General features: G+C 41.6%; 1 protein-coding gene across 1 annotated transcript; it reads left to right on the top strand.

Moving 5' to 3' along the window:
- Positions 1 to 574: 574 nt before the first annotated feature.
- LOC126407747 (D(4) dopamine receptor-like) lies at positions 575 to 20482 on the top strand. The gene is made up of 4 exons (XM_050072933.1): positions 575 to 1427; positions 6030 to 6142; positions 15760 to 16349; positions 20008 to 20482. Exons 1-4 carry the CDS (start codon positions 1176 to 1178, stop codon positions 20220 to 20222), a joined length of 1170 nt encoding a protein of 389 aa, XP_049928890.1. The 5' UTR covers positions 575 to 1175; the 3' UTR covers positions 20223 to 20482.
- Positions 20483 to 26319: the final 5837 nt, after the last annotated feature.

Below are 26319 nucleotides of genomic sequence, written 5' to 3'. Positions count from 1 at the left end.
ACCAAGGCATCACTCAGTTAGTGTGCTTGTGTTCTTGTGTGACTTTGGTGTTTAAAGTGTTTAGTTCAGGTTCACTAAAGTCACGTAACAATAGCCAAATTGTTGTTTTTTACAGTGTCTGACTGAGAGTAATGATGTCATTTTGGCGACATTAAAAAAATGGTGGTTAAATAAATACAAAATACAGCCATTTAAATGTGTATGCCCCTTCCCTAAGCCAATATAAAAACCATAAGTCCTCCCAGTGTTTAAAAAATTATGTGACGTGCTTCCCTTTTTTTTTGCACCACTCGCCCAGTAAGTAACGAACAGTCCCTTACTTGAATAAAATAAGTAAAAGTGGTAATAATGCTGCTCTAAAGAGGAAAAACACACCGGATTCTGGTTAATATTATTTTATAGGTACTATACTATAATGTGTTTCACTGTTACTGCGCCTCCGTGACACATTCACTGTCCTATTTTTAATTACGGTAGGACTAACTGTTTAATAAAGTTGTGGATATTTTTTGCAGCGGTCGCTCCTCTCCACACACACACACACACACACACACACGGACGGACGGACGGACACACAGACAGATGGACAAACTGTCTGCAGCTCAAGGACTGAAGGACACCGTAAAGCGCAGCTGATAAGCGGCTTTAATCGGCTAATTTGGCCCCGGTGGCCTTTAGCAGGCTGCAGGTAAACACACCGGGGCTGAAACACACGCAGTCCGACGCGGTGTGACCGCAGAGGCTCTCCGGCTGCTCGTCACTCTGCAACTTGAGCCTCTGAACAGTGAAGATGGATTTCCCCTCAACTTTCTGAGGATTTAAGGATTTTAATGCGCTTTTGACTGATTCCGACTCAAATGTTTTCCCTCAGGAGGACAACTGGAACTTTATCAGCACCTGTTTAATAATTATGAGTTAAAGCTTTGGATGTCTGTTTTATTTTTTGTAAATAAGACCAAACTCCACCTGTCTCCATCCTGCTTTTACGCGGAGGGTTTTTGCGTAACGTGCGCACCGGAGCGCTCCGGAGCTCCACGGTAGAGTCTGTTAGAGTCTCCGTGTCACCATGATGAGGCCACAGAGCGGGGACCAGAGTCCGGCCCGGCCTTCATGAGAGCCCGCTGGCCGCTCTGCTGTGGCTCGGACCGGGACGGAGCGGAGGAGCCGCGGCGGAGATGGCGGCCAACGTGAGCGCGGTGGCGGTGGGGGAGGAGGCGGCTGCGGCGGCCGCGCGGGGACACAACCTGCCGGCTCTGCTGTTCGGGGTGCTGCTGATCGTGGTGATCATCTGCGGGAACCTGCTGGTGTGTCTGAGCGTGTTCACCGAGAAGGCGCTGAAGACCACCACCAACTACTTCATCGTCAGTCTCGCGGTGGCGGATCTGATGCTCGCGGTGCTCGTGCTGCCGCTCTTTGTCTACTCGGAGGTGAGAACAACCGACACACACTCTGCGCCTTAGTCTGAGCTCAGGTGAGACACTTTTTGCTCTCAATGTTTACCTCACAGCTGTCTGCAGAGCTGCAGGGGCCCCCGACTGTCTCAGGGGCCCCACAGAGTCAGGGCCCAGCTGCGGCATGTAATGGATGTAATGTCACAAAAAACTCTTAAAATAAACTTTAATCCCAAACTCACACCTAAATTTAAAGTAAAGTGGCAACCACAGAACCCATTTGTCAATTACTTTAGAAACCCCTTTAAAAAAACCTTTATCTAAGCAGATTTCAGGGGCCCACAGAGTCAGGGTCCAGATGCAGTAGGTGTAATACCAAAAGAACCCTCAATTTACTCCTAAGGTCACAACTAACACCTTACTTTAAACAAATGCAACCACAGATCATCATTTGTCAACCCCTTTAAAAAACCCTTTATCTAAGCAAAGCTACAGGGACCCTCGACTTGTAAAGGGGCCCCACAGAGTCCTGATGCCACAGGTGTAATGGATACCGGATTTTACCATATAACCAAAAACCCTAAAAATACCCCAAATAACCCTTAATTTTCCGCCTAAATCAAACCAAACAATTTAAACAAAGCAACCAGAGATCTCAATTGTCCATTAACTTAGAGAAGAGATAAACCCCTTTAAAAAAAAAAACCTTTACTTAACCAAAGCTGCAGGGCCCCCCGTCTGTTTCATGGGCCCCACAGAGTCAGGGTCCAGCTGCAGCAGGTGTAATGTCCCCCCCCCCAAAAAAATTTGAATAGACCTTTAATTTACTCTGAAATCACACCTTCGTTAAAACAAAGGTAGCAACCAGAGACCCCTGTTGTCCATTAATTTAGAAAAGTGATAAAACCCCTTAAAAACCACTTTGACTAAGAAAAGCTGCAGGGGCCCCCATCTGTTTCAGGGGCCCCACAGAGTCAAGGTCCAGATGCAGCAAGTGTAATATAACAAAAACCCTTAAAATACCCCAAATAATTTACCGCCTTAATCACATCAAACACCTTAATTTAAACTAGGTGACAACCACAGACCTCTGTCCATTTATTAAGAAAAGCAATAAAACCCCTTAAAATCACTCTGTCTAAGCAGACCTGCAGGGACCTGTTTAAGGGGCACCACAGTCCAGATGCCACAGGTGTAATGGAATCCGGATTTTACCATGTAACACACACACACACAAAAACAAAATCTTAAAATACCTCAAATAATCCTTAATTTACTGCCTGAATCACACCAGACATGTTACTTTAAACAAAGGCAGCAACCAGAGATCCCTATTGTCCAATAATTTAGAAAAGCAATATAACCCCTTAAAAACCCCTTTACCTAAGCAGCCCTTGACTGTTTCAGGGGCCCCACAGAGTCAGAGTCCAGATGCAGCAGATTTAATGTAAGAAAAACACCCTAAAATACCCAAATAATCCTGAATTTACCCCCAAATTCACACCAAACACCTTCATTTAAACTAGGTGGCAACAACATACCCATTAATTTAGAAACACCATAAAGCCCCTTACCCCCTCCATCTAAGCAGAGCTGAAGGGAGCCCCGACTGTTTCAGGGGCCCCTCAGAGTCCAGACGCAACAGGTGTAATTTACCAAAATAAAAATACCAAAATAAGATACCAAAATAACCCTCAGCTTACCCCCGAAATCACACCTAACACCTTAATTTAAACTAGGTGGAAACCACAGACCCCAACAGTTCATTCATTTAGAAAAGCAATACAACCCCTTTATCTAAGGGTTGCTCTACTTTTCCCTTAATTAACACATCAATTTGAAATATTTAACAAGCCCATTACTTATAATTTTTATATCATTTTTAAGGTGTTATTGGGGCATATAACAGATTGTTCAGAGCCCATGATTATCACATTAAGTAGATTTTAAGGGGCACAAGACTTTCCCCTTAATTTACATATTAGTTGCTCATATGAACGTTGAAGTATTATGTATTAAAGACTATCAAATTGATTTTAAAGGGTTTTAAGGGGTTTTAAGGGTTTAAAACATTTTGGAATCAACCAAAAAGCATGAATACCACCCCAAAAAATAATATTTTGAGATATAAAGTAAAGGATTGTCTTAAATGTCTTTAGTTCGGAGGTTGGTTAGAGGTTTTAAACCTCAAAAATCCCTTTAATCATGCAGATAAATCATTAAAACCTGCCGTGCCACAACTTATTTATCCATTAAATATACGGTAATATAAATATTATTGTATTGAATGGGTAGATTTACGGTATTTTGAGGTAGAATATTAAGGGATTCAGTTTCATATGAAGATTTGGCTGCAGAGGAAAACAACAGGTACATTTTCATCTCTGGACCTTTAGTTCTCACAGCTCAGATCTTTACTGAGAAAATTTCTGTTAGCTGAAAAAGCAAAATTAAAAACATAAAAATTCATGAGAAGGTGTCAAGGTAAAGAAGAGATAACACTGAGCTGAGTGTGAACAAAGAGAGCGCTCACTGTGTGTTAGAATTAAGAGTACATTTTACACACGGGGTCCATAGAAACTGATGCACCTTGTGTTCCATGTTTGCTGAGACGGATTTGAGTTAATGAAAGTTTGATTAAACATTAAGAAACATGTCGAATACAATTAGAATATATAAGTACATTAAATAACATCTTGGCAGCAATGAGTCAATATAATACTACAGTGTACAAATACACTGGTACAAGTCAAAGTCATGTTGCAGCTGGTAAAGTCTGAGCTCAACAGTCCCTTTAACTGTCGGCTCTGAACTCCAGCTGACCCTCAGGTGAGGCCCCGCCCACTCCCATGACATCACCGTGACACCAAGATCTCATATTTCATATTATTTACTCAGGATTTCTAAATTGATTAATTATACATATATATGTATATAAAAACATATATATATGTTTTTGTTTTTTCTTTAACTTGGTGAAAACACAGTTCTTAGTTATTTGTTCCTATCGATCTCCGCCGACACTGACGGAGACAGGAAGTCGTCTTTTATCCATAAAATCTACCTTAAATCCTTAAATAACCTTCTGAACACCTGACCTGTACAGTGGTCGTCCTGACACAGTCAGTCTTTGTCCGTCAGAGAACAACAGACAAACACAGTCTGTACATTCCTCCTGAGGTCAGGCTGCGGGGGTCAAAGGTCAGCCGAGGGGCCTCACAGTTCACAATGGATTTTAGAAAAACAACAAAAACGAGTTCATGTTTGTCAGTTAGTGTCGAACCTTTTGTCTTCTGCTTCGATTTATCCATTCATCATGTTGTTTCCTCCTCACAGGACATCTTTTGTTTCTTTTGTAATATAAACTGTTTTTGTCTTTATTGTCTCAACAAACATTTGACTACAAATATTTAACTAATTAACTTATTATAAATTTATAATATAATATAATATAAGTATTATTAAGGCCAAAGTACAAGTAACTCAGTGAACATATTAAGGGATGTTTTATTTAGATTTATGCCTCTGCCTCAATTCTGCTATGAATCATTTTAGAAGTATTTTTATTTATTTATTTATTTTACTGTGTGTTTATATGCACAGAAGTTTATGTATTCAAATAATTCAAATTTGTATTTTTTTAACCTTTCTTATGAAACACATTTTATTTTATGTTCTATATATTTGTATTTTGTTAATTTCATATGTATAATTTATTTATTTGTGTAATATAGGTGTGCATATTTTATTTATTAACATTTTATATTTATTGTATTATTTTATATTTTTATTATTTTTCTTTCTTAATTTTATTATTTGCTCATGTGCACATTTATGTATTTATTAACTTTTGCTTTAATATATTATTGTTTATATTTTTCAGATTTGGAATGCACTTATATTATACTTTATGTTATTTTATTTGCTAATTTCTGCTTTTATTACATTTTTTATGCATTTATTTATTTTATACATTTGTATGTTTACAGACTATTTATTCATTTTTTTACTTTCCTGTTTAAAATTCATTCATTTATTTCATGTAAATGTGCATTTTGTTGTTTATCAACATTTGTATTTATTCATTATTATTTTATATTTGTATGATTGTTATTTGTTTATCTTTATCACTTTTGTGCATTAATGTGTTAACTTTTTTGCATTCATATATTGTTAAATGTATATATTTCAGGTTTTTAAGTATTTATACTTGATTTTATTTCTTTGTGTTGTTTTTGTGCATTTTAATTATTTGTTCTCTTATTAAATTATGTCTGCATGTATAGGATATTTTTCTTTCATAGGCTTCATCTGTATATATATCAGTGTTTTGTAATACGATTTTATCTACTTGTATCTTATTAATATATCAGTTTAATATATATGTGTGGTCACTGCTTCTTTGCAGTGTCGTCTCTGATGTGTTTACCTGTACAGGTGAACATCAACATGTCAATGCAGATGATTTATAGAATTTTAATTAAAGTTAAACAATATAAATACTATCTACATAGTCGAGAACACTAGTCACATGATGTGTGTATATACTGTATGTGTGTGTGTGTGTGTGTGTGTGTGTGTACAGTTTGTATGTTAATGTAAATGAGTGAACGTACTGAGCGTGTTTGCTTCTTCCAGTTCCAGGACGGCGTGTGGACTCTCAGCACCACCGTCTGTGACGGCCTGATGACCATGGACGTGATGCTGTGCACCGCCTCCATCTTCAACCTCTGCGCCATCAGCATCGACAGGTCAGTGCTCACCTGTACAGGTACACATAACAGGTACACAGTGGGCAGTCTGTGTGAAAACAGGATTTGAATGTTGATGTCAGTCGTCATCCAGCTGACCTTTGACCTGCTGCAAATCTTGAACAGATTTGATCCAGTCAGTGGTGGAAGGTGTTCAGATGTTTTAGATACACAGTCGGTTACAAGTCCTGCGTTTGAAGTCCAACTTGATACCTGCTATACGCAGTGTGTCACCCCCTCCTCTGAAACCAAACGTACATCCTCGCCAACTCTGGAACCAAAACACAAACAAACGATAAAAAAAAATCAGTGCAGACATTCCTTATAAAAAAAAAAATCCAGCAGCTGTCGAGACATTTCACTTAAAAGCACAACTTACAGTTTCATGGTGGCGTTAGAGGAACAGTCGGGACCGTCAGCGCTGTGAGAACTCACCATCAGAAGACTTTGACTGTCTGTATCAAGTTTCAGGGATAGGCTTACTGACCGCGATCATGAGAGCCGCCGGCTGTGGTTCAGTTTATTTATGATTCTGATTACATTTGCTAATGATTGTTTCAGACAGCAGTAGGGCTGCAGCCATAAACCTGTTTCAGGGTCATGCCGCCAGATAAAAGTTGATGGTTATCATACTGTGTACATTTGCTTATCTACGATTACTGGACGGAGAATCTTTCTTTATTTGAGTTATTTTTAAAGGGGAGACTTTACACAAACGTCCATCAACAAAACTGTTTCAGGTTTAAATTATAGTAATTAAATATTTGCTTTTATTCCTTTAATGGTCATTCCGACTGATAAGAATATAAATTCTTTAATATTGTGACACCATGAAAATCTCATACTGTTGCAACCCTAGACAGCAGTGCATGGTCCCCTGTCATCAGCTAGCATTTTTATTTATTTATTTTTATCAGTAGGGTATATTGGTGGGACATTTGGGATGTATCCCCCCAGTAAATATAATAACTACTGCCTTGATAACACAACAAACAGTGACTGAGGCAGCAGTAGACGAGCAGCTCCCACGTTCTGCGAGATGAAATTACTGTCTCTGTTAATGGAGTCTGGCTGCTTCTCCGAACTGGCGGTGTGCTAACTGTATGTAATACACTGACTGTGGATAAGCACCTCATAAGATCCCTTTAAAGTGTGTTTCTTCACCAACAACACCTGAAAACTACCCAGATCTCACAGAATGTTTCCACCGGAGCTGTTTTTAATATCTCCGCACCAGCAACGGCCCAACCAGAGGCATTATGTTAACGGGTCGTCTGTTACATCGTGACCCAACATCTCCAGAACTCCTTGAGAGTAAATTTCTTCAATTTTGGCACAAATTTCCACTTGGACTCAAAAATTAACTGATCAGAATTTGGTGGTCAAAGGACGAAGGTCACTGTGACCTCGTCCATCTCATTGGTATTCGCAATATGTCAAGAAGGCCTTGAGGGAGTCTCCTCGAACGTCCACCTGGACTCAAGAATGAGCTGATTAGAATTTGGTGGTTGAAGGTCAAGGTCGCAGTGACCTCATCTGTCTCATTCTTGTGAACATGATATCTCAAGAACACCATGAGGGAATTTCTTCAAATTTGGCTCAAACATTGACTTTGAGCCAAAAATGAACTGATCAGGATTTGGAGGTCAAACATCAAGGTCATTGTGACCTCGTCCGTCGCATTCTCATGAACAACTTGAGGAAATTTCTTTAAATTTGGCACAAACATCCACATAGACTCAAGAATGAGCTGATTAGAATTTGGTGGTTGAAGGTCAAATGTCAAGGTCACTGTGACCTCATCTGTCTCATTCTTTTGAGCGTGATATCTCAAGAACACTGTGAGGGAATTTCTTGATATTTGGCACAAACATCCACATAGACTCAAGAATGAGCTGATTAGAATTTGGTGGTTGAAGGTCAAACGTCAAGGTTGCTGTGACCTCGTCTGTCTCATTCTTTTGAGCGTGATATCTCAAGAACACCATGAGGGAATTTCTTGATATTTGGCACAGACATCTACTTTGTCTAAACGATGAACTGATTAGAATTTGGTGGTCAAACATCAAGGTCACTGTGACCTCACTCATCACTTTATGCTTTATTCCAGGGCTGGTTGGCCATCTTTGACCTTTCGTAGGCTCGCTGGTATTTTTCCATTTATACAGGTTAAATTAAAGCAACAACAACAAAAACAAACTTGTCTGTCTCACTGGTGAACACAATATCTCAAGAAGGCCTTGAGGGAGTTTCCTCAAATTTAGCATGAATGTCCACTTGGACTCAAGAATGAGCAAATTAGAATTTGGTGGTCAGAGGTCACAAAGACCTCACAAAATATGTTGTCCATAACTCACAAATTCATTGGCTAATTATGACAAAACTTCATACAAATGTCTAACGGTATAAAATAATGAAGTGATGACATTTTATATCCAAAAGGTCAAAGGTCAACTACACTGTGACATCATCATGTTCTGCATAAAACACTTTTCTGTCCATTATTCAGCGTCATATCTCAGGAACAGAAGGGGAGACATTTGGTCAGATACTGAATTGGTGACTCTAATCTTGAAACTGTGCTGATTGTGTAGATCTTCTGTGTGTGAAGCATCCATGTTTTTGAAACCTGACGGGTTCGCAGAGACAAACAACTGTGAGGTGGCAACTGTAGTTTATTAGAGTGAATTTCCTTCAGCTGTAAGTGAAGGAGATACAGATAATTTGGATGCAGCTCTGCAGCACAAACAAACCCTGGAACTCCTGCAGCAACATCAGAGGAAACTCTGCAGTGATGAAAAGGAAGAGGTCAAAGTTCTGCCGTTACTCACAGTCCCTGTGTCATAACTGGAGCTTTAAATTGGCCTTGGGTCAGGGTCAACCGCCTGATTAATCAAACCAGAGCCTTTAAGACGCCATCTGAAGGTCGTCAGGGTCAGACAGTCACACCACACTTTACTCTCGTGGAAATATGACTTTGACCTTCCTGCCCGTTTCCTGTAAAAGCCCCAAATGAATAAAAATCAGAACAATTTGAAGCCCTAAATGAAGGAATACGTGTGCGGTGATGAAGTGGCCGCTTCGCTCTGCGCTCGTTAGTTTGATGTAATGAGATTATCTGAACTCTCGGCTGATGTTGAAGGATGAAACTCTGAGCTGAAAACCCAGAGCTGCTCCTCAAATCTGATGTCCCAACTCCAGATAAATGTGATTACATGAGAGAGTGATGGAGGCAGTGAGGCTAACGTGGACTGATGGTGATGATCTGAAGCTTTCTGGAGCAGCCGGCAGCAGTTCGAGGTCTAAGAGTCTGAATTATTCAACAGAGTGGGCAGGAAACAGATCCTGGAGGTCTGCAGAGACTCCACCTGTCCACAGGCCTCTGGTCTCTGTAGGTTTGATGGTTTTAAGAGCAAACTGAATGATGAGCTGCTGTCATTCAGGGATGGATTACTGAACAGGACCAGGGGCCAGAGGGCTTGGGTGGGGGGGCCTGAGCCAGACTGTTATTGATATTCCTTGTTTTGGAAATTCAGAGAGGTCAGTCACAAGCATGACTTCTGTCCTCATCACATGTTTTTGCTAATGATCATGATCTAAGTCCTTTGAAGGAAGATTTATTTCGAGATATAATTGTTTGATTGATGAGAGGATTGATGGTTGATCTCATGCCTCACCATAGATGAAGCTGCAGCCCGAAACCAGTTAGCTTGGCATTAAGACTGGACACAGGGGGAAACGACATCTCAACCAAGTGACAACCTCAGGGGCTGCAGAAAGTACCGTCCAGCCAACCAGCAGGGTATCATAGCAGTTTGAAAGGTTCCATTTGGCCGTGTTACAAACTGACACCGCCAGGCAGTGAATAATACCACTGCGAAAGGTGGCTTTTGGCATTGGTGTATAATGCCAAATCCACTTATGCACAGTTAAGTGGAGCTACAGTTGGACTACTGTCTTTGTCCCAGTATACAAGCACAGACAGGGAATCGATTTAATGCCTGAAGTATGTCCGACTCTGCTATGATAGGTGGAGATATGCCCCCTTTCAGCTTATAAGTAGTGAGCTTGGTCTCACTCAGAAGTCGTTGATATCCGGTGCTTGGGCAGTGACTTGCGGCATCAGAAACCAAAAGAAAAAGGTGTCCTTTAATGTTGGCACAAGGACGGCATTAGGGCGAAATGTGGCAGTACAAAGACAAAATTTAAAGTGGCGAAAGCCCGACTGGGGCAGGCGGGAGGGGTGGTTGATGGGTCCAACAAACACAGACTTTCACCCGAGAGAGCGGTGTTTGTGTCCCATAAGATTCTAAAGCCAAACCTTCTTTTTTACTAAATCCAACCATGTGTGTTTGTTGTTGAAGGAAAAAAAACATCAATTTGTGGTGATGTACTAACATAGCGCTTTTATTTTGAAAGAGACTGTATGTAAATGTAAAATTTCCTGTGAAAACGGAAGTGTATTTTGAAAACAGACAATGCATGTAACAAATCTGACACGGTGTCCAAGATATTCAACAACCAACACACCCAGGGTACCTTGCACGTCGTATGTGGACGACTTGAAAAGATCATGAACTAGGGGTGTCTGTCAAATCAGATTCATAGTTGAATCTGATTTGACAGATTTTTCCTTTAGCCGACTAATCATCAAATCATGTTGTTTTCCCCCTCATTGATTAATGAGCTCATTTGCGTCAGTTTCCGCTCCAGAGAAAAGAGCTAAAACACCCAAATAAACAAATTTAATTCTTCAGTTGGCATAATAAGATAATAATAACAAAAGTAAAAGGGTTATCATTTTATCTTTATTCCTTTCACTTCATCAAGGTATGATGCTCTAGATGAGCCTCATCCATGTCTTTAACAGGAGTCGTTTCTGACTCGTCAGAACTTGCCATTTCATTCACAAATAAACATCCAAAAACATCATCAAAAGGTTTAGAAACAGTTTTCCTTCTTTCTGACTTCAAGTTACTTCATTAATCAACTCAGGTTCATACAAGTTCATCCACACGGACCGTGCGTCACCGCTCTCAATTGTTTGGCCACGTCGGACAAAAAGTAGCCAAATAAAAAATCAGAGATTATCAAGAAAACAATCAGCGGTGAAATTTGTTTCAAGACACTTCAGGTAAACGAATAATCCTTCAAAAAAGTTTGATTTGAGAGCACATACCTCCTCCAAAGTGTTTGTTTATGCGCCCCGCCACTGTAAATCACCGTAGGCCTCTATGCTGCTCTGATGGTCCTGCAGTGCACTCACTCACCTCAGCTTATTTGGATCGAGCAACTGGGTGATTTATTCATGCGTAGTAATGATTATGCCTACTGATTAAACACATGCGTCATTTTCAATTTTTTATTAACAGAAATTAGGCTGATGTTTGTATCAAAATAGGCTATATATCATGAATTACTAGAAAACAAATACATTCTATGTCAAATCAAGATGTTCAGCAGCAGTGAGCACCCCCATATAGTCAGAATGGTACGGTCTTGTTTCATAACCACATTTTGCGACGATTCGACGGCAAAGACTGGCAGTCGAATCAGACTTCTCCGAATCAAATCACCGAATCATCGACTATTCGGGGTCACCCCTACCATGAACAAACGTCAATATGTGGCGAGGTCGGCGTGAGAATGTGTGGTAGTATTGGACCTTTTTCTGGTTGACCCTTTACGTCACAGACCAAACAATCGTGTGTCATCCAGCTGTTGCGCCACTTTTTGGAACCCATCCATGTATTTTAAGATATTTAACTCTTTCAGCTGACACAGCATGAACTGTGTCTCCTCGTCCGTCCAAAAAGTCATGGCTCTGGATGTAGATTTCTCCATGTTGTTACCGGCTTCTTCTTCTCTTACACATTTAATGCTATTGGACTTCCGGGTCAAAGCCCGGGGCGGAAACTGTGGAGCATGCTCAGAGCGCCTCGGCCAGTTTGGGTCTGATTGACTGTATACATGCAGGAGTCACATGATCTGGGTGTGTTAGTCCAACTGTGAGAATTTCAATTTAGTACGATTTCAGTTGAACTAACATGTTTACATTGATTTTCTCTGACAAACTTCAGCCTGCTCCTCCAAACTGAGGTCGTGCCGATCGCCATCTACTGTATGTTATATACTGTATATGGATAAATACCTCATACAACCCCACTCCAAAAAATCTGAACCATCCCTTTAATGTGTAACCACCTCTCTTGTGTATTTTTGTCCGTGCTCATACTGTTAGATCTCTTGTACACAGGTCATTTTAAAAACACGTTTTGATGTCAGTCACGCTGCCTATTTAAAGAAGGAATCTGATAAACAACTAAGGACATTTTGACCCATCAAAAACGAGTCACATTAACATTGTTAGTTCTGGCTGTGAAAGGTCAAAGTGTCTGCTGCAAAAATAAAAGCTCTGTGAATCGGATTCATTTGGGAACGATGAAGAAAGAGGAGTGCTCTGATTCTGTCAAGACTCAGGTTAATAAGATTTATTTAGACTGAAAAACAACCGTCTGCTCAAAGGTTGGAGGTGTTTGTATGATGAAGCGTGGATGCTGTTGTTATTGTGGTTATTTCTGTTTTTATTTTCCTTTTTTTTTATTATTAATTTTTTTTTTATTTGATTATTATTTTACTTCTTTAATTTATTAGCTGTTGTTTCTTTGTTTGTTTTAACCAGCACATTTAGCTGCATTTGTGTTTAAAGTTATTACTACAATTATTATTCTTTTTAATTTNTATTATTTTACTTCTTTCTTTAATTTATTAGCTGTTGTTTCTTTGTTTGTTTTAACCAGCACATTTAGCTGCATTTGTGTTTAAAGTTATTACTACAATTATTATTCTTTTTAATTTAATTTAATTAAGTACAAAGGCGATTGATTTTGGGCATGTAAAATCAAACAGGACTATTATTATTATTATTGTTGTGATCATTTTTGTTATAATGTGAAGCATGAAGACTTAGAGATAGGGTGAGGAGCTTGGACACCCGGAGGGAGCTCGGAGTAGAGCCGCTGCTCCTTCAGGTCGAAAGGGGTCAGTTTAGGTGGTTCAGGCATCTGATCAGGATCCTCCTGGACGCCTCCTGTTAGAGGTGTTTCAGGCACGTCTAACTGGTGGGAGGCACCAGGGCAGACCCAGAACACACTGGTGGGATTACATATCTCATCTGGCCTGGTAATACCAATGTCAAACCAATGTCAACGTTGTTTCCTCACCATAACAAAGTAGTGATTTTGGAAATCACCAAATCTTTCCCTGAACCAAACCAAGTTGTTTTGTGTCTAAACCTAACCGAACCTTAATGAAGCCGATTTATTTTTCAACAGTGATTTAAAAGGCGCAGACATCGTCCTGCTGAAAAGGCCATGAGATCATAAAATACATCTTTGTGTCAGTTTAGAGGACATGGCGACCTGATCACCAGGAAAAATGTTGCCATCCATCACATTTTCATGTTGTTATGTGGAGGATACATTTAAACTGCATTTCTTCACATTACAACAGTACAATGATTAACGTGTGGCTAGGTTAAGGCACAAAATCCATATGGTAAGAGTTAGGAAATGATCATGTTTTGGCTTAAATTACTCACTTTTTGTGGCACCATCCCAGCAGGAAAGCCAACGACGTCTTAGTAAAACCATCTGCTTATTGTGGCACTATCCTGGCAGGTAACGCAACGATGTCTTGGTATAAAGACAGCCGCTTTTTGTGGTACTGTTCTGTAGGGCTGTCACTTTCTGGTCAACTGTTTGGTCATTAAGCTCTTGTCCGACCATTGGTCCTTGGTCATTGGTTGGACGGTCGCTGGTGTTACTTTAACAGGGCCGTGTGTCCATTAAAGCTACAGTTGGTAATGTTGGAGAGCTAGCAAGATTTGAAAGCGGCACCTCCTCTCAGCTCCACCCCCTCCTCCCCCTCCCGTCAGTGCTCCATCCAAAGCCACGGTCCCACAAACTTGAACGCGCATCCTGCAGTCAGCAGGGCACAGGAGAGCAGAGTAAAATAACAAATCCCCCCGAAGCAAACAAATAATTACCTGTCCAACAGAAAGACAGCAACCTCTGCATCACTTTTCAGGCCCTTCAGCTCCCTCAGTTGTCTCCACCGTTCAAAAGCTGCAGCGATGTTGATGTCTGGTTTGTCCTCACGCTTTATCCAAAGCCTTTTTCATCGCAGCCTTTTCTGCCTCCGACTTTCTTTTCTCAGCCTGTTTAGTGGGATGAGCCGTTACAAGTAACGCTGGAAGTGGTACTTTTGGCTGCATTTTCTCTGCCATTGTTCTAGGGCTGTACCCAAATATTCGGATATTCGAATATTCGTTTCTATGGGTAGGTATTCGTTATGAAAATTTGTTATTCGATATTCGTTTTTTTATTTACTTTTTTTTTATTATTATTATTATTTTAACATTTATTTTGGTGCTAAATGTAGTCTTTTTGTTGTTGGTAAATGTAGGTTATCAATAAAAATCAAAACTTTTAAATTGCATTGTAAAAAATGTGAAAATATAGTATAGCTTACCAACTGAGCATGTGCGCACGGCACGCTTGAGCGCATCGTCTGAGGCTGTGGATCAATGCCAAGTTTTACCACTTTATCACTATTCCCTCTAACTTGTAGCTGTGTTTTCGTTATCTTTTGAATTTAATATGAATTATGGAACCGTTTTTGTCAACGTTTGTTTCCCCCGTTTTGTACAATAAATTATTGTTTAAAGTTTCAACAAGTTTCTTTTGGAGTGCGTGACACAAGTGTGTTTTGAAAACGACCGCGGACTGTCACCTGCTCAACGCATCAGTACCTTCGGATGCCATGACAGTAATAGCCAATAATGTCAAAATATCATTTACAGACCGATTTAACAGACGATCACTGCTGCCCGACCCGCAGGTCCATTTGCGGGTCCCGCGGGTTACGGGTCGACCCGCGCATCACTACTCAGCTCAGTCTATAAGGCTGTACACAACAGTAAGGCTATAGACATTATATTCTATTCAGGCCGGCAGAACCAGCAGCGCATCGGCTCTACAGTGCACGGCACTGCTGATTAACCATTTTATTGCAGCACAGAGTGTCTGCCAGCAACCAATTACTTGCAGAGGCTTCCTACAACTTGTTTCAACGGTTCCGATTTAATCAGAAGACAAATTAAACAGGATGACTAGAAAATGTGAAAATCAAAAGAAAGCATAGAATAATGTACTGAAGGAGACTGTTGTGCCATCACATTTTTTTGTGGTTTGAGAACAAAGATCCGGTCGCCGCTGTGCAAAACTCCGCAATACAATTAGGTCCGAAAAAACCCCAGAAGAGTGTTTCGCAAGGAGTCTTTGAAAGGAGCCGAGCCTGCCTAAAAATATCTATATTACCGGGATGTGCTTTGTTCACACTGTGGCTGTAATGAGTGCTGTAGCCTCTGGGGGCATGGTGTCAGACTCTTTGTTGTTGTTTCTAAAGAATAGAGCAAGTTAAAACTTATTGTTTACAACAAAGTGGCATCAACACGAACATGACGATCATTACAAATTAATTTCACTAATACATTTCTTTCCACAGGCTCTCCGTTTGTGACTTGCAAATTGTAAACTTTCTCTCACTTGTTGCAGGTTCATTGCCGTGTTAATCCCTCTCAACTACAACAGGAAGCACGTGGACCTGCGGCAGGCGGTGCTGCTGTCGGCCACCTGGATCATGGCCCTGGCGGTGGCCTCGCCCATCATGTTCGGGATCAACAACGTAGCGGGCCGTGACCCCACTGAGTGTAAACTAGAGAACAACGACTACGTCCTGTACTCGTCCGTGTGCTCCTTCTTCATCCCGTGTCCCATCATGCTGCTGCTGTACTGCGGCATGTTCCGCGGCCTGCGGCGCTGGGAGGAGGCGCGTAAAGCCAAGCTGAAGAACAGCATCCAGGCCTGCCGCAAGCTGCAGGAGGCTGCTGCCTCACTGCCGCCACTGGCCTCGCTTCCTCCACCGCTGCCACCCATCATAGAGAGGGAAATGACAGATAACCTAGAAGAACCGTCCACCTTCCCGTCAACAGACAAGCCCTTCCACTCGTCAGAGCTCAAAGATGGCCCCCTGCCGACCGTCAGCTTCGCAGAGATCAAGTTCAACCCCGACCCTCGCAGGAGGAAGAGGGCCAAGATCAACAGCCGAGAGAGGAAGGCCATGAAGGTGCTTCCTGTCGTTGTGGGTGAGTTCACTTCAACTCAACTCCAGTCTCTCCATCGTAAATTAAAAACAATATGAACTGTTTTATTTTAATCACAGCGTAGTCTACTTAAAGGTCCAGTGTGTCGGATTTAGGGGGATAAATTGGCAGAAACTGAATATAATATATTAAGTATGTTTTCTTTAGTGTATGATCTCCTGAAAATGAGAATTGTTGTGTTTTTGTTACCTTCGAATGAGGCGTTTACATCTACACAGGGAGCAGGTCCTTGTCTGAAGAGGTCACCATGTTGCACTGCCGTGTTTCTACAGTAGCCCAGAATGGACAAACCAAACTCTGGCTCTAGAAAAGGCCATTCACATTTTCACACTAGCCACTGTAGTTAGCAGCCTCTCTGTGACGAGCTGAACAGCGTCGGAAAGACACTAGTACACCAACGTTAAACTGCATTATTTAGGGTTTTTACCGGTTTCAATCACCTGGTGTGTTTGTTTTAGAGAGGAAGAGGCCTCTGCAGATAATTCAGCTCCTGAACGATGAACACCGAAGGAAAAGTTTCAGCTGGTTGCAATCTGCAGTCCTCACTGCTAGATGCCAATAAATCCCCTGAATCTGACACACTGCTCCTTTAACTGCTCAGAACTGTAATATTAACACAAGCTCACCACAGTTTATTATGATGGATTTTTATAGAGCAGCCATGTTTAGAAATCAGACCATGGAACTGCACAAAGCCGGCCAAACTGTCTGACCTGCCAGAAATCCATCCGATTGTCCAGCAGCCAGACTGATGATTGATCAGGCTTTTAAATCAGTCGTAATAACCGTCCTCAAACTGAACATCAAACAATGGCTGATCTGGGGGAAATTCGGCCAGATTCTAAAATTAGCTGGGGCCTTAATCCGAACATTGTCTGCCTGGCTTAACACGTCCTGGACAAGTTGGTCCACTGAACTCACAAATACGAAACTGATATCAGCTCCTGGTATAAACAGCGAACAAGGCGACCCCTCGAAAGGTCAGATTATTAGAGTTTAATGGCTGTAATCTAACTTCAGTGTGACGTGTCAGTGAGTTCTGCATCACGGCCCAACACTGACCGCCCTGATTCAGCTTCATCAGAAAGAACCTGAAACCTTATTAAGTTCTTTATACTACTATTAAGTGAGGAAGTTTGGATTCCCTACTTTGCTGCCTTCAGCCAAACAGTCACGTTTGGTCTCACATGGAACAAACTAAAGCTCATAGTTATCACAATGTTACAAAGGATTGAGTTAAACATTATCCATCCATCCACCTTCATGAAAGGTGATATCATGGGCACGGCATGTGCCTGAACGCCTCACCTCCACCTCTGACGTCTGTTCAGAGGCTGCATGTGCCTGAACGCCTCACCTCCACCTCTGACGTCTCTTTTCAGAGGCTGCAGGTGCCTGAACGCCTCACCTCCACCTCTGATGTCTGTTCAGAGGCACTAACACATCAGTTAGAAAAGGTCGTCCTATTAATAGCAGTCAGTGTTGGTTCTAATGCGTAGAAGTGCTTCCCTTTAGCACACAGCAGCTAATCCTGCAGCTCCTTAATCTGAAATCCAATTATTACGTAAAGCTTGGTCAGACACGATTTTCAGTGTACGGGCAGTTCTCATGAACCTCTGCTTCATCAGCTCGCCTGACAGTTCAGGTGGCAACTTCAGAGCAGGGATCGACAGTATAAAGACGATTATCTGCAAGTTGTCTGACCAGTTAAATATTTTGTATGAAATAAACTGATCTGGTTTCTGCAGGAAGAGATGTTGAACCAAAGTCAAGGTAAAAGTAGACTTGTCTGGTGTTATAGTTTTCTTTACTGGAATATTCTGACAGCTCTGTCCACCTGCTGTCAGTAAATTACACTCAACTGCCACTGAGCTACCTGTGTGAAAGGGACATGAGGTGATCACCTACATTACAAGGTCACCACTGTATAGGTGGATGTAATAGATGTGGAGGTATGTAGGGTTGTCTGGGTCATAGGTAGAGAAACAGGTTTGGTATGTAGGTAGGTAGATTTGGAGGTAGGAGAATTTCTGCATAGATATCAAGTTGATAGACTGTTAGACTGGTAGGTTGATGAACTCTTAGGTAGAAAGGTAAGTTATGTTTGTTAAATAAGTAAGTTGGTAGGTAGGTAAAGCTGTGCCTCATTCGCTCATCTGAATAAGAAGCAAGGTGGTAGATCAATAGGTAGGTAGATTGGTGGTTAGTAGGTGGTAATTGGTTGGTAGGTACATAGGTAGGTGTGTGTGATGGTAGATAAACTGATATGTAAGTGGTAAGTTGGTGTATTGGTAGAAAGGTTCGGAGGTTTTAAAGTAGATTTTGGTCGGTATTGGTAGTATGATAGAAAAATGAAGTTCTGCCTCATTTGCTCAAATATCAAAATCGGCCAACATGCTTTTTCTTATTTTGCGATTTTCTTATTTTGCAAGTTGGTCGGCTGGTGGGTGAATCAGGCTGTTAGACTGGTGGGTTGATAAACTCTGATTTGGGTATGTTGGTAGTTTGTTAAATAAGTAAGTTGGTTGGTAGGTAAAGCTCTGCCTCATTAGCTCATCTGAATAAGAAGCAAGGTGGTGGATTGATTAGGTTTGTAGGTAGGTTGATTGGATAGTTATTGTTTGGTAGGTGTGAAGGTTTGTGGGATGGCAGATAAACTATATGTAAATGATAAGTTTGGGGGTTGGTAGGTAGATTTTGATAAGTAAGGGCATTTCCACGTATAGTCCACAAGCCGAACTCAGTCCTCTTAAAGTGGACTAAAAAGTGGACCAACACAAAAGGGACGTGTTGTGTCTGTGTTGTGTTTGTGTTCACATTGTCAGTTCATTTAAAAGAGGACTCAGTCCTCTTTCTGTTCGCACTGTAGCCTGTATATAATAAATATTGATATAGTTTTGTTTTTTCGTTGATGTGGTACTGCAGTGCGGTTATGAAGCCCCTCGCTTTCAGATGAACTTAAACTGGAGGAAAACCTTAGTATTTCTGTGCTGTAGACCGTTGCTGCTCTACATTCCACATCTGGAGACGCGCAGTATCTTCCGTGGACCAAACTACTCCTCGTCCTGCATCCTTGCAAGCGTTACAGGCCGACGTAGTTTGATCTGTTTTTTTTTAAAGGTGTTCCAGGTCAACAGCATGTGATCTAGAGGGCTATTTACAATGGCAAAGAGCAAAGTGACCCTGGAGCTCTTTGTGTTCACAAGGCACAGGTTAAGTGAACCACACTGCGGACTTGAAGCGAACTGAACTCGGACCACCTCCCGGAGTGGTCTGAGTTCAGTTCGTTTCAGAGGGGTCTTGGTTCTCTTTGAGTGTTGACATGTGCCCAAAAAACGCTGAGTCGCTGCTCTGAGTCTGTTCAGAGGGCTGAAAAGGACCAAGTGTGAAAACACCCTAAGTTTAGATAGATAGATAGATAGATAGATAGATAGATAGATAGATAGATAGATAGATAGATAGATAGAAAGCCCCTCTGTGTCAAGCTTGCATGTTCTCCGTGTGTCAGCATGGGTTTCCTCCAGGTGCTCCAGCTTCCTCCCACAGTCCAAAGACATGCAGATTAACTGGTGTCATCAAAGTGAGGTTCTCGGTGTTTCTGTCGTACTGTAGACAAACTCTTCTTCTCCTCTTCCAACAGGTGCCTTCCTGTTCTGCTGGACTCCCTTCTTTGTCCTCCACACGATGCGAGCTCGCTGTCAGGACTGCCACGTCCCACCAGCCCTGATGAGCGTGGTGACGTGGCTCGGCTACGTCAACAGCGCTATCAACCCTGTCATCTACACTGTCTTCAACACAGAGTTCAGGAACTTCTTCAAAAAGGTCCTGCACCGCTGCTGCTCCAAGAACGCTTGATGAGGACACCACCGCCGCCACTGCTGCATGGACGACTTTTCTGCTGCAAGAGACGCTGCACTGTTGATTTAGTGTCTGTGTCCGCCACCATCGTTTCCGTCCTCTGTGAGGTTTTTATTTTTCTACATTTGACGACAGCAAAGTTTGTTTGAGCTTCATGTTTCCTGTGAAGGAACAAACTGTTCAGAGGATCAGCAACACGTCTACATCACACAACCGACAAGGACTGATTTTATATGTTGAAATTCATCTTTTCAGAATAAAAGTTTTCACAAAATAACCTTGACGTCTGTGTGTTTGTGGAAAAAACAACAGAGGTCTGTAGCTGATTTTGTTTGGGGTCGAATCAAACAGATCATCAGCCGTTTAGAAACTGGTGCTTATATCCAGTTTTTAAGCGTATACTCACCTGCCTGCAGCATTATACTCAAGTATTTTACTTTTGTACCAGTTCAAGGTACTTGTACTTTACTTGAGTATTTCCAGTTTTTCATCCTCTTCCTGTCCAGTGAAAACCATGTATCTCCAGATGTGTTGATGCTGAATGTTTGTGATGAACTGAAGGATGAAGTGTTCCTTTGTGAGTTGAGAAATTTCTTCTCCTTCTCGAAGAAGCAGTGTGTAGGATTTAGTGCCATCTAGTGGTGAGGATTGCAGAATGCAACCAACTGAAACTTCTCCCATGTGCTAAATATGAACTCCCATTTAGGGCCCAGACACACCAAACTAACTTCAAAGACCTAGCGGCAATGAAAGCCAATTGTTGCATTGCCTCATGTTGTCTGTGTCTCGGCCAAAAAGTTGCACATGAACACACTGTAAAGGCTAACGCTGATGGCCAACCAGCACATACGTTTTGCGCCTATGTGAGAGGAAATAACTCTCCACACCAGCAGACGGCAGTCGTCCATAATTGTCATTCAAAAAAGGAAATCGGGAGACCGCCTTGAGGCTAGTTAGGCAGTTATCACATTACCAACACAATCCAGTGTTAACAGACCAGAGCATATTTGCTGTGCGCCAGTGAACAATAACACAAACCATCAGGGAATGTTTCTGCTGTAGAGCTCAGTGGATAAAGAAAAATTATCTTACCTGATGTAACAAGTTTGTTTTCTTGTCTCACTCTCTCTGGACTTTAGTTTGTTGTTTACTTTCCTCACTTCCATTTCTCTTCTCGTGCGCTGAGTTGAACTGCCAATCAGAGTGATTTCATTCACCATCGGGCTCTGCTGACGATTCAACACGATAGTCGAGGGGCAACAGTGGGGGACCCATCGCACCAACTAGGATTCCTTTAGAGTTCATTGTTCAGGAGGTTTTTATCAGGAGCCAAATTATCTCCTCCTCTCCAAAACAAACACCACAGTGATTTAAACCACTAAAAATGTTGAATAAAGCAGTTTCAAAGTTAAAAAAAATCAGTGTTTTTCGAAGCTGCTCTTCACAGAGTGGCTACTAACTACAGTGGCCGGTGCAAAAATGTGAATGTCCCTCTCTAGAGTCAGTGTTTGGTTTGTCCGTTCTGGGCTACTGTAGAAACATGGCGGTGCAACATGGTGATCTCCGTGGTTGAGGACCTGGGGTCTCATTTATAAAACAATGCTTAGGGATCCATACTAAAACTGCATGTACAGACAAAATCCAAAAATGGTGTGCACCAAAAAAATATTAGAGAATTTCTACCCTCTGGCTTCAACCTCACCATGTGAAACGCCAAATTCCCGTCTCCAAAATGTTCCTAAGCATGAGTCAAAGTTTCTCCCATCAAATCTGTTTTTATAGATCACAACTTTTGCACCTTAATGAAATATCTTAACAGTGGGGTATTGGTAAAAGATTTACTTAAGTAAAAGATCTCAATACATCTCCTACCTCTGCTGAAGATACACGTCTCTCCTGCAGAGTAAGGCGGACAATTTAATATAATCTGTTCACTAAACTGTATATATGTACTTTTGTTCCCTGAATTTAGTCTTCAAGGCACTGCCCTAAAAAAGCTCCAACCTGTGGGGAAGTGCTGTCTGAAGGATAAACTCAGAGAACTAAAGTCTCTTTGTTACTGACGGTCTGCCAGTGTCAGACTTCATGATCAGGGTTGAAATTCAGCCAGCACACACTCACACACGAGTATGAAACCAACACATCCAAAGCTCATTAATAATCTACGTCAGAGCTGCAGCTCAGCGTATTCCAGACCAGAGTCCAGAGTGACCAGAGTCCCTGCTGGATCTGGACCTGCACAAAGTCAACTGAAGGTTGTTGAAGTTTGATGATTCAAAGTCTGAGACAACAAACAGACGTGAAGCTTTAAAAGCTTCTCAGCAGATTTCAGTGGAGTCAAAAATCTCCTGAGGACAAACTGACAGCAACAATACACACACACACACACACACACACACACACACACTTCTGATGCCGCTGGTGTTTCTATTAGATCATTTAAAACTCTTAGTCCCGCCTCCTGCAGAGGGAGCTTGTGGTGTTTTCTGTAAAAAACAACTCTTTGCCAAATTAAAGTATTGATTAACCATTTTTTATTTTCCAGGGGTGGAAAACCTTCACAAAGTCACACAGTGAGTTGGATTGGATCCTTTGGCGGGCCACATGTTTGACACCCCTGCCTCAGAAGGTCTTTTCGTACGACAAAACACTGAACATGACCTCTTAGGCGTAACTTTCAGAAACTGAAAATGCACTAAAATAGCCCGAGCTATGGCTACGCCTATACTCGGTGAATCTGGGGTCAAGCCGTGGTTGCATTACCAAACCAGCACTGTTGCTGTGGTAGTGACCTGTCAACAAACCGCACCCCCTGTCACTCAAAGCTGCCACGCCCTTAATTATGCATTATTTAAGCCTTAATAAAACAAGTGAGTTATATAAAAATTCAGGCCCCATACAGTGGTCATAACTATTTAAAATTAGTTACAGAGACCAAACTGTTTTTGCACCAGGCTGTAAACATGTTTATTTCTGCTGTAAAGTTTTAACATGGACGTCTTTGGGGATGGAGCCAGCCTCTAGTGGCCATTAGAGGAACTGCAGTTTTTGGCATTTCATGTGGTTTAATGTTTCAGCCCTGGAGGTTGCTGCTTGGTTTTGGAATCTCATTAAGTACCATGTCAGAATAACACTCTGAGATGTGATGGAGTAAAAGCAGAAAGTAGTATAAAATGGAAATATTCATGTAAAGTACAAGAACCTCAAAACCGTACTGAGTAGGCTTCTTGAGTTCACGTACTGCCATAAAAGATGCTTTCCTAACAGGCTTCCACTTGAAGAGATGAGAGATAAAATCCTTGGTCTATGTTTTGTGTAAACATGTATTCTAAGGTTTACATTAGGTTGATGAGACCTCAGCAATCTGAGTTATAAAACCAGAGAATTATACACACTTTGGAAGACACACACTCGATTTGTCAGACTTTAAATATCTAAACAGCCACAGCTTTATCCTCCATCAGCGTCTACATCGCTGAAGTTTCCTACATTTACAGTTCAGGTGACGGGGCGATTAATGGAGGACATGTCTGGTCCTTCACTGTCAGGGAGCAGCAGCAGACAGCTGAGTGCCGTTGGGACCGAGACGCAGCAGAATTAAATGCCATCATGTCTGAGGTGATCCATCAGGAGTCGCTCTGACAGATCACCTGACTGCTGACTGTCACAAATATTAAAAACTGAACTCTGTCTTCAGCTGCTAAACACAGAAAACTCAATATAAAGTCATGTAATATAAAAAGAATAAAAATGTGAAACAGAATAAACAGAAATCTGTCTGCAGGTGGAGCAACGCACGAGGAGCTTTACCTCCGAGACTCAAGCTGGTTAAAAATAAAGTACCACCTGAAATCTGTATTTCATTAATAAATTAAGTCATTAAGCATGCGAGGAGATGAATGAGGACAGACGTCTCCTCTGAATCCTGCTGACAGACGTCCTGAACAGAGTCAGAAGGAAATTAAGTCTGATAGAAAACAGGAGTTGATTTAATGTCCCGTTTGTAACGACTATAAATCTGTGAAGAAGCTGATTCATGATCCTAAAAAAATGTAGATAAACTTCTTTATTCATCATCTGTGAGTGACTGGTTATTTATTTATTTGCTCAGGCTCACTGGAGGGGAAACATGTCAGGAATATCATTTGAACTGACTTTGATGAATCCGACACACAAGGCCAAAAGTATGTGGACAGCCAAACTTTCCAGCCATATGTGGCCTGCACAGGGTTAAATATATCTAATATATATATTTAATTATATACAGTAAATCCCCCTTAGCAGATGGACTTCTGAGTTTAATCATAAAATATTCTAAATAAATAAAACATGCACATTTAATTCATCAAAAAGATGAAACACAAAATTAAGTGCACCATATTAATAATAATGACAAATACTCAACAGAAAATGTGCAACCGAAACTTGAAAATGCAAACTGGATTATAACGTTTGAATTCGGTCCTGAATTCGACTAATTTATGATTAAAACAAAAAAGAAAATGTCCTGTTTTTTTAACAAAAATAACCCTGAAATCTGTCAAAGTTAAACTTCAAACATCACCCAGTGGGACGTCACATCTGATTGGCTGAAACGCAGCAGTCACAGGAGATATTTCAACTGCTGTGGTTTGTGGCGGAGCGGCTACACAGTGTGCAGCATGTGCACACAGATATAAAATTAAATTGAATGATTTAGTTGTGGCAGCTCTGGACTCAAACTGCTGCTGCACATTTAGAGTTTCTGTCTTTCTAAAGCGTCAAAGTTTGAATCACACATGGAAACACTCGAGATAATATCTTGTTCGAAATTACTGAACAATTACTTTGTGGTTCTCTGTATCAATCAGGCTTTGATCTGGTGTAGGCAGATTCATTTTGACATCATCGGGCAAAATAAATACACTTAAAGCATTTCGTAATTCAAGTTAATTGAGAGAAAACTACAGTTCTGCACCTCCTCTTGGCTCTGTTTTCACGCTTTAGAAAATCCAACCTGTGACGGGAGACTTCAGCCAATCACAGGTCATTTCAGAAAGAGGGCGTTCCTATTGGCTGTGCTACAAATGGAGATGTGCGTCCTTTAGGTGAAACCCTGATTTAATGATGGAGAATCCTGCAGAGGAAGTTGCTATTTCAGGATTGGCAACAGCTGCCTTCACTGCAAAGCAACCTGGGAAGAGAGCAGGCAGTAGCAGCTCCAAAGACAGACCTCCAGTCAGCAGCCGTAGCAACCTGAATCATGTCAGCGCAAACCCCAGCTCCAGGGGACCGAACAGCTCCGACTCTCCGCCAAATCAGCAAACTCAGTAAACACAGTGAAGCCGTCCACAGCAGCGGGGAGCGAGGCAGAGGGACCGTGAGGTGGCTAGCAGCTAATTCTTGTCTCATTTGTGGTCTGATGAACAGAGACAGAGAGCGGGGTGAGAAGGAGAAGGTGTACACAACTCTACAATGAAATAAGATTAAATAAATCAATGTGTAGGAAACACACGGTTAGTTTTTGCGCTGTTTGAATTTTGCTCTGTGAAGAACTTTGGGCTGCATGACTGTATGAAAGGTAAGTGCTGTACAATCCTGTTTCCACCAAACACTTTCAGTCCAGCACCTTTGGAACCAGCAGTAACCCTTCAGACATGGTACCTAGACCCTCGGTCTGTTCAGACAGTCCTCTTAAATGTGGGCGGGGTTGTTGTCACTCACTAGCCTGGAAATCCAGACCCAAATCTAGAATGATTTAGGGTCTGGCCATGAGTAATGCAAATGGCCCAACTCTAGGGGCGGTAGCAAGCATGCATTTGAAAATATCACTGCACGCAACTGGATAACACTACGACCAATCAGAACAATACACGGGGTGACGTATCCAGAGCTTAGCTACCAGCGGAGCTAACTGGTAGATTACACTCTTGCCGTATCCAGTCAGCAAAACAACAAAAACGTCCTTCTTGCAAAGGAAAGATTCGAGCGCCGTCTTCTGTTCCTCTTTTAGAGAAAAAGCCAAGTCTAACTCGTTCATTGTAGCAGCCAAAGCCGTTTCAAACAACTGGTGTTCATCTGTAGCCATCTTGCAATGTTTACTGACTGATTCCGG

Source organism: Epinephelus moara, chromosome 20 (genome assembly GCF_006386435.1).
Source record: "Epinephelus moara isolate mb chromosome 20, YSFRI_EMoa_1.0, whole genome shotgun sequence".
Taxonomy (NCBI): domain Eukaryota; kingdom Metazoa; phylum Chordata; class Actinopteri; order Perciformes; family Serranidae; genus Epinephelus; species Epinephelus moara.
This window is presented reverse-complemented; position numbering and strand designations above follow the sequence as displayed.

Bases quoted from the DNA above. Each gene is read 5' to 3' on its own strand.
- LOC126407747 (XM_050072933.1), top strand. From the start codon at position 1,176: ATGGCGGCCAACGTGAGCGCGGTGGCGGTGGGGGAGGAGGCGGCTGCG. The intron at 1,428-6,029 runs GTGAGAACAACC...TGCTTCTTCCAG, and splicing joins CGCTCTTTGTCTACTCGGAG to TTCCAGGACGGCGTGTGGAC. The intron at 6,143-15,759 runs GTCAGTGCTCAC...CACTTGTTGCAG, and splicing joins TGCGCCATCAGCATCGACAG to GTTCATTGCCGTGTTAATCC.